Consider the following 12878-nt stretch of genomic DNA (forward strand, 5'->3'; position numbering starts at 1 on the left):
ATACAGCCTGACATAAACATTTCTAATCTGATTAACCATTTTACTTTAGTGAGTAGACAATCGTTCATCTTAAAAATACATAAAATTTACCATCTAATAGTCAGTAACATAGTCGTATCGTGACGTCATTAAACAATTGCCGTAACATGATTATTGTTGAAACAACCAATAATCTATCGCAACGGTAAAGTGGCTGTTTTCAATTGCGAAATATCGTCGGCAATTCTCATGTAAACGTAGCGGAAGCTTATTTGCAACGCACAGAGCGCATGCGTGGAGTTCACGGTGTGGCGGCGGCATCAACAGCGCACTCTAAAAACAGTCGAGCCGAACATGGCGACGTGCGAGTGGCGGTGTCGGTGCGGTGTCTAAGAGAAAGGACCATGTTGTTGCCGCAGTGTTCGCAGTGTTTCCGTGATCCACGTTGAGTCTGGTGCAGATGTAGGAATGTCAGAGGCTAAACGTGTACCATTGCAGACCTTGGAGTTTCCGGAGTCCTTGGGCTACGCCGCAAAGAAAGAGAAAAAGGGGGAAAAGGGCAAACAGCTCGCGCCCTCCCACCGCTTCACACTCACCCTGCTAGAGTCGAACGAGAAGGCATGTCCTGAGTTCAACTATGCACAGCTCCTCAAAGCAGCCGAGGTCAGTTTCTTCCTTTCACCCATTAATCCATATACACCGGAGGAAAACAAAAAAGTCTCGTAACGTTCTGTCCATACGGTCCCTTTCGTCAAAACATCTCGACAGGCCGAGACAAACACCGGCTACGGTTTTGGTTCGCGTACCTACTTTGACAAGAAACTGCAAAAATTCCAATGGGATCGACCATTTTCGTGATGCACGAAACGAGGGGAACTCGTGCGCGCCGCTCAGGCGAATTGTCATGTCGCTATTATCACCTGAGATCCGTATGTCTCTCTCGCGGTACATGTATGGGTTTCTTAGTCGCGAATCTCTTTCTATTTTTTTACGTTTTTTTCTGCCAAGGAGTACCGTTGTTGTATCTATAGCCTAGGCAGAAAAAGGTGTGATCAATTCGAAGCCATCGAATAGAAACGTCACAACGCGTTGCCGGTGTACGTCCGTGTTAACGTATGCTTACACCAGGCACCGTCTGTTAGAAGTTTCCATCGAGAGACCATGTTACCAACGAACGTTTAACAATCGTTTTCACGATAATCATTGTTCGGCGTGTATAAAATAGACACGGGTTTACTGTTTCGCGACGATACAGTCCGGCATTGCAACCTCCCTGAGACGACGTGACTGTTGCACGTACACGTATATGTACATACGTTGTTTCTCAATCGTTCGTAATGCTGCGCTACTTTCATTAAAATGTTTTCATATGCCACGACTTTATGCACGGCTTTTATCACGTCGATCTTATGCGTGTACGTAGAAAATCCCGATATTAAATTTTATGATCGATGTGGAGAGACGGAACACGCGCCCATCGACGTTCACAGAACACGTTGGCACGTTACGACAAACTTACGCCGTGCAATTGTAGCATTGTTCGATTACGTGTTTCCTTTTTATTTTAACCGTATCTTTACATATAATTTAATCTTAATTAAGTGATGACAATTTTGTTCTTTCAAATTGATGAAATCTTTTTAAACACGGATAACTAACGGAATACGAAAATATGATTTTTGCTTCTAATTTGCATTTTTCTTGACAAAAATATTAATAATTGATTGTTTTTATTTTTTTTATGATTATTGGGTTCATTATGAACAATTTTTTCTGTACACATTTAACTTATATTGTTTGACTACTGTAGTTCAGATGTCCCATATAAATTCAAAATAAACGTGGTATTACTCTTAAATGTTCATAACGGCGAATTTTATGCATTTATGGGCACACACGTGTACTCAAAATACCGATCACAAGCTGGAATTTCAATTCTACATTTAATCTGATAACGTATGGAAGAGTGAGGAATTCTGCTTAATTCTTGTTTTCTTCGATTTATGTAGAAAAATATGCATTTGCACGAGCGTCCGCGTAATGAATGTTATGATTATAATGTAAAACTTGTCACACTTTGATGCTGAACTTTTCACTTCCTTTAAATAAATTTCGATATATCATTGAAACAGTACGGAAGTTCTCATATTTACGTGGACGTGAATATATACTATGTATTTCACAGATTAAGTGTGAAATTCTAATTTTTTATAATTGACATTGATGTATAAGTTCAATGCCATTGAAAAGAAAACAGTTGCATACATAAACATTAATACTGATAGCTATGGAAAGTTATTTATTAGTGTTTTACTTAAATGTTGTGTGTATTTTTTAATGACAATATTTACAAATATAGATGTTTTATATAACATATTTTTTAGTTGTTTTATCACATATGAAGTACACATGTCTGAATTTATTGACAATTGCATTTTTGTTTGGTATCAATCATTCGTTGTAGCGTCCCTAGTACTAGGAGAACAGAAAGCAACCAGCAGTTGCTCGTCGTGGCAGAAGGAGCAAGAGCTATGCTCTGCACGTAGCATATGCTCCTGGTACCAGTGGACAGCGTATGTTCTCTTTTGAATCAACTTTGTTCTTTCTTTACTTGCATTGAATTCGATCAGTATTTTTATAAATACCTGAAGTCTATATATATATATTAATAAATACTTCGAAATGTTCTTAATTTATTCTAGTATTTATTAGGTGTATTCATCAAATGTGTATCTACTAACTTACTTCAGTTTTACTAAATCCACTACTCGTTTCTAGTGGAACCAAAAGCTACTTTATCCGTTTTTAATAAATAATATCCTGTGATGTTTTTACCAAGTAAATTACAAAGATCTTTTACATTTAAACTGAATAGTCTCTTGATGAAAAATATTACAGTGCATTACTTATGATTAAGCCTAATAAATTTATAATATGTTAAACCTAATTTATATATGTGTTATATTGTTGTTTAATAATTTGTTTAAAAAAAAAAGATGCACATGAATAATGCTCTATGTTTTTAATGAGATGATAATGTAGGTTTGAAAATCGAAATACTTTGCCTTTCGTTTCGTTGATAAAAGTGGCGCAGAATTTTACGAGAGTAAAAATGTTTTACGCTCTTTGTATTGACACGCGTAATACTCGAGTTCTATTAACTCGGTAGAACGCAAACAGCTGATGAATTGTGTGCATGCGCAGTGCATTGACCATTTCTGAATTTTTGATAAAATAGTGAAAGTACGCGTCGGAGTTAAAGCGGTACCGCGTTACAGTACCGGTCAGTAGGTGATATCCGCTTACAATCGCAGATAATATCTTCTGGTTTGATAGAGAAGTACTTACGTGTATTTTACAGAAAAAACGTAGGAAAGAAGTTAAGCAGGACAATGCCAACGGATTACAGTTTGATGATGATGACGACGATGATAAGCTTCGAGATATGGCAAGACAATTCGAAGCGAAATATGTACGTAAAACAGTATTTCTTTGAATTGTTTAATGATTCAAATAAAGCAGTATATGTATGAAAATTGATTTATTGCTTACAAGATATTTGTTTAACATAGGGAACATCCACAATGGGAAAGAAAAGGAATAAGTACGATGATTATGTGGATTTGGGTGCTGGATACGATGAGAATGATTCTTTCATCGACAATACTGATGCGGTGAGGAACATGCGATATTATTACTCAAGACAATTATTGTATACTTAGCATTATCATGTATAATTTTAATATTACAGTACGATGAACTTGTGCCGGAAGAGGTGACTACAGCCCATGGAGGTTTTTATATCAACTGTGGAGCTCTTGAATTCAGGGCAGCCGATCGACACTCATTGGTTCACAACAACAACAATAACAACAATAATAATAATAATAACAGTAACGAGGAAGAAAGTAGTGAAAGCAGCGAAGAAGATATTGAGGATGTGGATAGTCCCAAAAGATCAGAGAAACGAAATCTTAGTTCGTCAGATGAAGATGAGGCTGAGGATATTACTGGTGATCACCAAAGAAAAGTAACTGAAGTTATGATTAAATATTGCTCTGCCGAATTGTTATATTAAGTTAAAAAATGTTATGTCATTTTGCAGAAACAAAAGGTAGATGAAAACGAAGAGAAGAAACCTACTCAGGAGAATATTGTCAAGAAAAAGAAGAAACTACCAAATCCGCAGGAGCAACAAAATTCTCAACAAGATGGAGATGCTTTGAACAGACGAAAGGAGAAAGTAGATATTATGGACGTTGAAGGTAATACAATTAATCGAGTTTTTATATTAACGATAACGTATAATTCTTACGCAAGATTCTTTACATATTAATTTCAGAAGATCAAGAAGAGAAGAAGAAGTCTGACAAAATTGATACACAAAAGAGTAAAAGTCTACCGGATAAAAAATTTGATATAAAAAAATTCGAAAAACAATCATCGAATAGTAATGGTTTTGATGGAAAGAAGTTAGATTTAAAACAGTTAAGTGGTAAAGACAGTAATATTGATGATGCGATAGAAAGTGTAGTTAATGCAGCGAGAGTGGAGGATGAATCGAGTCGAGATACTTCCGATTCTAGCAAGTCTCGGTGCATAGGTACCGAATCAGAGTGCGACGATATGGATAAAGAAGAAGCACCTTTACCTGATTCCCTTCCAGAGAATGTTGTAGAAATAGTTAATAAATTGAAGGCATGTGCCGAAAATAGTAAAGAAGGAAAGAGTAAATTCTTTAATACAGCAGTAAATACATTATTGTTAAGGTAAGAGATTATAATGGACATTTAGCACGATTCTTACCATGTAGTAAAACGGCCCTTCAAAATAGAGCAAAGAAACTGTATGTACAGGATCTCGATTACAAAGTCAGGGAACTTACACAAAGGTAATGGATTTTTACAAATTAGGTTTATTAAGGATTCTTCATAATTTTATACATGTAGTTATTCTATTACATCAGAATTATGAATATGAATATCAATATGTCATGTTATTCTAGGTTAAAAGAAGTTATCGACGAAATAATGCCATCTGTGATTTGCAAATATCGTGATGATTGTCAAAAGGTCGTTGAAGGAAAGTAAGTATGTTTAAAAGTATTAACTCCTTGGGGTTTTATACTATAAAAGATGTAGATTAAAGATAACATTTTTATAGCTTTAAAACGTAGATTAGTTGACTGTATAATTTCGACTGGGAACTTACTATAATTTTCTATTTCTTAGTCCTCATTTATACTGGGATATATACCGGTCCTGTTGGTAAGGTGCCCCTCGTAAGAGGAACCCCCTTTCTATTTTCACCTTTCCGATTGTTCTTTATCTTCCTTTTCGTCTATCTTATCTACTTTTCCCTTAATCTATTCATGCATACTTATCGCCGCTAACTCAACATACCATATATGTAAAAATGATTTTAACCACCTTACATGTAAAAAGTAGGGCATCATTACATTCTCATTTGTTTGCTATTAATCTTAAAGAGAGCGTAGGAATTGCGGGGCTTTTTATCATCAGTGTCAGTGTTTAGTTTCCCATGATCATCACCCTTTCTGTGAAACAACGAAATATTACATTTAATAGAACTCAATAAAAGTGTCGCAATATACATTTTTACGTAGGAATTAATGTTCGATTCTTATTTAAGATTTCATCACATCACGATGTTTTTATTATTATAAATGATTATCACTTTTTATCATAGTCACATCATACACATAAGATTTTATTATTTTTCTTGATATGTAATTAATATCTTCGTTTCAGGGAAACGGAAGGATCACCTGCAGATGCTGAAAGTTCCGATGACGAAGATAGTTGCGAAAATTCAGACAAAGCGAAAATTCCGAAAAAACGTTTCCCGTGGACCGAAGAAGCAAAGTATGTTTTCCAATATCGATTTCATCCATCATAAAAATAATCTGGCAATGGTGTGACTTTATGTGACTTTTTTTGTTTTGCAGAAAACTTGTTTGTGAAATCGCGAATGCAAGGAGACAATGTTACAATATCTTAAGACCGAGAAAATTGAGCATGTATGATTTTGTGGTAAAATTCTTTCTACGACAAGTGTTACCATTATGGCCGGATGGATACATGACGGCGCATGCTTTATTAAAATTTGTTAATGATTCCGAACCAGTGTAAGTACCACTACGCATTTAATGTGACCATTTATTTATTTTTCTACTCATAGACAAAGACAAGCTTGATGCTATAATTAGCAAGTGTGAAATATAAATATGCATGTGCTTTTCCTTTAAAAGAGCTGTCTACTTTATATAATTGACTTTTAACTTTTTATTTTGTAAATAACGCTCAAGGCAAGCGTAGCTTTTATTCCGTAATATATTTAGTAGCTCTATTGTGTGGTCATTATATGTTTTAGGGAGGTGATTGAGTTGGATTAGTATCATATATGCTACTTCTTGGTTAAAGTAATGGATCAGTAGAAAACAGTTCGTTCATTACAGAATACATTTATGCATTCGCTGTAAATAATGTTGCAACCAAATAGCCAAGTTAATTTTTGTTACGCTTCAGCCATTCCGTACAGACATATAATTGCTTAAATTATGCTCTTATTTATTATTTGTTATTAAAATCTTGGTTACTCTTGGATAATGCTTTCTTAATTTCTCCTTATTTTCTTCATTCCATTTTCGTTTTAGGTTTTAGCGATGTATAGTCGTCCATTAAAAATATGTTTCTTAACGACTGTATGATTTGATTCTAGCGCAAAGAAGAGACCGAAGAAATTGAAAGAGGTCGGAAACGGTAACACCAACAGTTCAGCTGGAAATGTTGTGTTCAATGCAGTTGTAAAGGTTGAACCGTCGAATGTAAATAGTGTCCCGTGGCAAGAAAGGGAAAAAGTGTCAGCAAATGTATCTAAAGTTCAAAACGTTGCGGAAAATTCAACCAGTTACGTGAAACAAGGGATTCCCAAATTGAACGACAATTCCGAAAAGAAACAACAAAGTGTCAAACATAAGGAGAAAAGTAAAGACGCAAATAACTCGGGACAGCAACATGATAATTTGACAGCTGCTACCAATAATTCCACTGTGGGTAAAATTTCTGTTGTGCCTACAGCTCAGTTAATGGCTTTAAAGCCGGTTAAGTGTCAACTAGACAAGATTAATTTGATGGACTTAGGTAATAGTTCTCTTTCTATCACGCCTGTTAACGAGTTCCTTAAGTCATCTACAAAAGTGAATGAGAATAAAAAAGATGTAGTTTCTATTACGGCTTATCCCGAAATCTCGAATGTTCTTCCAAATACAAATGAAGTGCCTCAGAGTGGACATCATTCCGTACACAGACAGGAAGCTTCATACTCGTGCTCGCAATCTCAACTTTCTATCTATCCTACGTCAAACCAGACAAATCCGCACGGAAAGCCTGTGTCTTTGAAGCACAGGTTGCTACATGAAACCACCGAAACCAAAAATGATAAGAAGTTAGAGGACAAGGATGTCGATGTGGTTAATAAGACTGAGAAAAGGGATAAGAAACGGGAACGGTGCGCCGAGGTTAAGCACAAATCGCACGACGCTAAGAAAAGAAAGAAGGATACGAAAGCGATAGAAAAGCAAGTGGGGCATGTAAATTCAGACGTAGTGCCTACGCAACAACAGCAACCATCTCTCTCGAAAGAAGAACAGGAGCAAAGGCAAAACGAGGAGACGATTGCTGCGACTAATTACTTGAGTCAAATCATTAACGATGATGTGACCCCGAGAGGAGTAACGGACAAACGAAAAGACGGTGGACTTGTTCTAGACGAACCTCTAAGTAGTACTGTGCAACCAACGGAACAGGAGAAGGACGTTCAGATGGTGATGAGATCTTTGAAAGAACTCCAAGAATTACAAGAGATGAAATACTCGCCGAGTAATTCGCCGGTTGGTACGAGCATGCAGAAACCAAACAAGTCGAACGCGCAATGTACCTCTTATCAGGACGACTATTCACGCTTATATCATAAGAAGGATGGAAAAATGAAGTCTAAAGAAGATTCCCAATGGTAATAATAATCAAATAGCGTGCACCCCAGACAGAGAGGTTATGTTGAACGGAATAAGAGAATCCAGTGATCGGATAATAATTTCATAGAGATCTATAGGCGGACGTTTCAGTAAATCCACATTATTTTTTATGGAGACGAGTACGTGTGGAACTGATCAGAACTTCTTCCATTACTGCAAGCCGCGTCACTGTCGACGACCAAAAAAAAAAAAAAACCATACACAACTGGTGAATAGCGTGCTGCGATCATATTGTATCGCATGAATTTTTAAGTATTTTAAAAAACCGCCAAATTCTGTAAATATATTCATTCTTTCGTAGTTACTTGAGAACGCGCGTGTACAGAGTAAGTATAAATTATGGAAGTATGATAATCGTATAGACATTTGTAAATAAGTTAGCGTCCATTCATCGCCATGAATGGGGTGGTCTGTGAAAGATCAACTTTTTTTATTAGACGGCGTATCGCTGCTTCATAATTTTAATACGAGTCTACCAGCAGTTAAAAGTTTTTTTTTTTTTTGGTACACGGTTACGGCATCGTATCTTTTGTTTTATCGAGAAACTTGCTTGTAAAGTGCTTCTATTATTTTTTACATACTGCCACGATACGGGAGGGGTGGGCTAGCGCTGTTAGTAAATGTTTCTATAGGTTTCAGTAGTACGTGGCCACCCTGAGTCATCGAGTGAGAAAAAGCTGTATTTCTTGAGCGTACCCACGGCAATTATAATTTTTGCGATGTAACTAAAAGAAAGAAATAGTGGTTCGTATATTTTTCGGTGTGTCGTTAATTCGTGATCGGAGTTAACGTTCTCAAATTCATATTAGGAGCACAAAACGATATACGGAAATAATAAAATGGTAACTATTATTTTTGGGAACGAAAGAAATCGCAGTAAGTCGGCGAAATACTGTACATGTTTATGCTATTTATAAATGCAAGAAAGAAAATAAAATGGAACACGTGTCTGAGGTATCTAAGCATATACTACGATGTTTTAGGGTCTTTAATTGGAAAGAAGAAAAAAATACTGAAAGAAATTAATCGTTAAATTGTGTTCAAAATCTACAGAACTGTATAGTTTGGTACGGCTGTCTGGTCAGACGAGAGAGATCAATTTGAATAATGGAGAGTGTGAGAGAGAATGTGCGTGAAAGTACTATTTAGAGAAGAGCTACGATATTTTTGAAACACAAAGATGACGATTAGTGATGTATTATAATACCGCATACCTTCTTTTCTCCTCCCACCCTACCCTTTACGATACTTAGAGTATAACTAAAGCGTCTTGTACAATTCTGCACCGAGAATTTCCACGAAGACGACGTAAAATATAAGTTTTGAATATTTTTTACAATATCTATATATTTCTTACCTTCACCTTTGTCTGACAACTATACCGTAGAGGTGCCTCTGATACCATTTTGTAAGTTGTAAATAGCACCTATAAATTAATTTATTTCAAATACAATTTTTTTTGTATTATTTGTAAGTTTTAACGCATTAAAAGAATTCTAACGTAACAAGTGTTTTGACCCTCAGACAACGGGACTGTGAAACACTCACCGTCCACCGCGGACGCCGGGTCAATTGGGACCAAAATTAATATTATTTATTACGGAAGGAAATCTTATGTTGTATTTTTCAGTGATGCCATTTAACGATTAGATTTCTCAATGCATAATAATTTTATAAATCATTTTCTTTCAAGACATAGGAGTCTGCATGTAATCATACAAGGTAAGAAAAATAAACAAAGTGCAAACAAACGATATTTACTCTAAATTGAACGTGTAAAAAATTTTTTTAATTTTTGCATTAATATTACAGATACATTGCAAATATTCGTGAATATATTGTCGTAAAAAACTGCGTTAACCGAAGAATCGATGTTGGCTGTGCAAGCAGTGATGTAAAACTGAAGTCAGATACACATTTTTCGAAAACAAGTCCAGACCATAAGATGAAACGAAACTGTAAACACATGGCTTGGAATTGGAGATAAGACAGACTTATGGCATGGGTCTTTGGTAACCCAACGTCCACTGGCCCACGGTTAAATAGAATAAAAAGTGTCTGGGGTTTATAATTATTAGCCATCTCTTGTCACAACAAATTTGCGGAATTTCGATGTACTTTCGAGATAAACGTATTTGTTTCGCTTCATTGACCGACAAGCTGAACACCCTAACGCGTAGTACCGAAACGTCTCGAAGGTCATGCCAAACCGCAAATCCTACGGATCTTACGATTTTGTCCGTGCACAGGATACATTTAGTTTTGTCGTTCGAACAAGGACATTTACTTTTATATAAAATGCACGCCACCTGTTCGACGGTAGTCTGTAGACGAATTTCCCCCCGTTAATGTCGACGAAAAGGTACTTTCTGGAAATGTTGCCCCCAATTTGGAACATAGTGTTTCTCGTGTTTCTACCGCTCGTGTTGGGCACCTCCGATTCCATTCTTCTGGAAGGCGAGAAACAATCTGGCTCATACTTGACAGATATCCTAGAGAAGAAAATCGATTCGAGTCGTGTGATCTTCGACGACGAGAAGAAACGCAAAGAGGGCAGCTTCGCTCGTAACAGGGGACAGCTGGGATTTAACGAACGTAAGCAGGACGAGAAACGATACGATAAGCAAGATACGGCGCAGAAGGGCTACGACAAGGGGAGGCATAGTTTGGGCGAGTCCGAGGCCATCGATCAGGGAAGAAATTCTTTCGGGCGACACGGGAATGGATATTACAAGAAAGGGCATCACAGGACCGGTTTCAGCAACAACTACCATAAGGACGAGTCGGGAAATAACTCGAGCTTTTACGAGGACAGCGACGACGAGGGGGGCCATAGGTCGTCGGGGAACGGCGGCGTTTATTATGGGCAAAAATCACGGGACTCGTTCAGGGACGGTGCTCGCGATGCCTCCTATAATGAACGAGACCGAGCGGAGCAGGGATCGTATGACAATAGGCAGGAGTAAGTTATCGATTTGTAGACAGATTGCGTCACTATCTGTTGCCAAATATAATTATTTATACGTATGGAAGAGAAGAAGACTACAAAAAATGACAATACCCTTTTGTTGCTCTATTCAGTTACCATGATTATCGCGATCATAGCGGAGGATACCACGATGATCGATACAAAGACGACAGAAGAAACTACTTCCAAGATGAGGCGGGACGATATTTTGATCGAAATGGAAAAGATATTCATTATCATAGAGAGAAACTGTATCCAACTATTCGTCGTAATAACAATTATGTGCCATCATTTGGGCATTCCCGTCATAATGTAGACTCATTATCCAGGGAATATTACAAAGACGATTCTTACGATGATCCTTATTCGAGAAGTTATCGGTAATATTGTAAACACGTCTTCATCGTGGTAATCATAAATGAATGACAATTTATTTATTTACAGATATTTTCCGAATGGACGAACGGATTATGATTATGAACTATATTATCCTTACAGGGGACATTACGATAGAAATCATCGTGGCGATTTCTATGATAATGAATACCTAGATAAATATAGAAATGGTTTCAGCAACGGGTATTATAGAGTTTGAAATATATTTATAAAATACAAGATTTAGATACAGATAAAGTGATTTGATAGATGAAAATTAGGTTTTGTGGTCGTAATTTTCCTTGGTGTATCTGCTGTTTATTGCAATATGGTATATACTAGAAGATCCACCACACCCATGAATAACGGGTACGACAATGCCTCTGCAACTTTATTACGTTCATTGTGAGTGATAATATTTCGAAATTGACAACCTTGTAGCAACCTTAAACTACGCAATGAATGTGTTTATAACATACGGGTAGTATTTGGTTGTACATTTACAGCATTATCATAGAAAGTGAAATGAAGCATAGTTAGGTAAACATTAATAGAATTCATACAAGTTCGTACAATCCAAGAGTATTCAGAATCAAAATTGTCTGTTTCATTCATCGTGCCAGCCTGTTTCGAGACAGATATTCACGTGCTTCTATTAATTTTGATGTAAAATTCCTATATACGTGAAAAGATACTACATTCACGAGAATTTTTGGTAAAAATAATCCTGATGTTTTGGTTAACACAATTGCTGCGGCTTCACAAAATGTATACATAGATGCCCGAACTTTTACAACACATATTTTTTCAATCCGAGTAATATTTAAATTACTGCGTACATATCTTATTCAATTATGATCATAGGTGCTATATTTAAATTTTAAATATTATATTGAATGTTAATTTAGTTGCTGATTAAACGTACAGAAAAGACATAACGAATGAAACATATGAAGCTATTCACAACAACTTCCGGTTTAGTTCCGGATCCTTAGAAACAACTCATTGTAACCTTCATTAATTTATTATACATACTTGCACTCTTTGTGCTTAATTTTAATACATAAAATAGAAATAACTTTGTGCATAGAAAATATATGTGTATAGATATATATACATACATATATGTATGAAATTGAGAGCGAGGGGATTGAATGTAATTCACGAATTCATCGTTCTCAGACCGAAGAATAGTTGGCGCGAAATATTAGTATTTCTTAACAATTTTTATCTTAAACAATTGCTCCCCATTTGCTCCCTCGGAATTTAAAATTGCATATAACGAAGTATCACTGTAACACTTAAAAAAGTTTTAAAGTTCCATTTATATCATTGTCCTGTGAAAATTCCATTCATATTCCAATCAAACAATGTACAGAATAAGGAAAAGGAATCTAAAGTAATTTTCAGTAGTTCCATACATCTTTATCTCGAATAATTTTCTAAAACATTCAAAGTACTAGACATTTTTACACTTTGAATCTCATATCGATTTCTAAA

The 12878-nt window shown here is 36.1% G+C and overlaps 2 protein-coding genes across 2 annotated transcripts; both read left to right on the forward strand.

The window, feature by feature from the left end:
* Positions 1-332: 332 nt before the first annotated feature.
* LOC107187994 (ubinuclein-1) lies at positions 333-9315 on the forward strand. Its single transcript, XM_015576210.1, is given in 11 exon segments — positions 333-642; positions 3341-3451; positions 3552-3653; positions 3731-4009; positions 4085-4261; positions 4300-4741; positions 4744-4870; positions 4985-5065; positions 5751-5864; positions 5948-6127; positions 6721-9315. Coding segments are annotated over 11 exon segments (3105 nt in total). The 5' UTR covers positions 333-447; the 3' UTR covers positions 8018-9315.
* Positions 9316-10410: 1095 nt separating this feature from the next.
* On the forward strand, positions 10411-11598 carry LOC107187716 (putative uncharacterized protein DDB_G0281733). The gene is made up of 3 exons (XM_015575874.1): positions 10411-10997; positions 11117-11383; positions 11448-11598. The coding sequence occupies exons 1-3, from the start codon at positions 10411-10413 to the stop codon at positions 11596-11598; spliced, it is 1005 nt and encodes a 334-aa protein (XP_015431360.1).
* The last annotated feature ends 1280 nt before the right edge of the window (positions 11599-12878 follow it).

This window comes from Dufourea novaeangliae, unplaced genomic scaffold, assembly GCF_001272555.1.
Source record: "Dufourea novaeangliae isolate 0120121106 unplaced genomic scaffold, ASM127255v1 scaffold16, whole genome shotgun sequence".
Taxonomy (NCBI): Eukaryota; Metazoa; Arthropoda; class Insecta; order Hymenoptera; family Halictidae; genus Dufourea; species Dufourea novaeangliae.

Coding starts and splice junctions, on each gene's coding strand:
- LOC107187716 (XM_015575874.1), top strand. CDS start 10,411: ATGTTGCCCCCAATTTGGAACATAGTGTTTCTCGTGTTTCTACCGCTC. Junction 10,998..11,116: donor TCGTATGACAATAGGCAGGA/GTAAGTTATCGA, acceptor TGCTCTATTCAG/TTACCATGATTATCGCGATC. Junction 11,384..11,447: donor CCTTATTCGAGAAGTTATCG/GTAATATTGTAA, acceptor ATTTATTTACAG/ATATTTTCCGAATGGACGAA.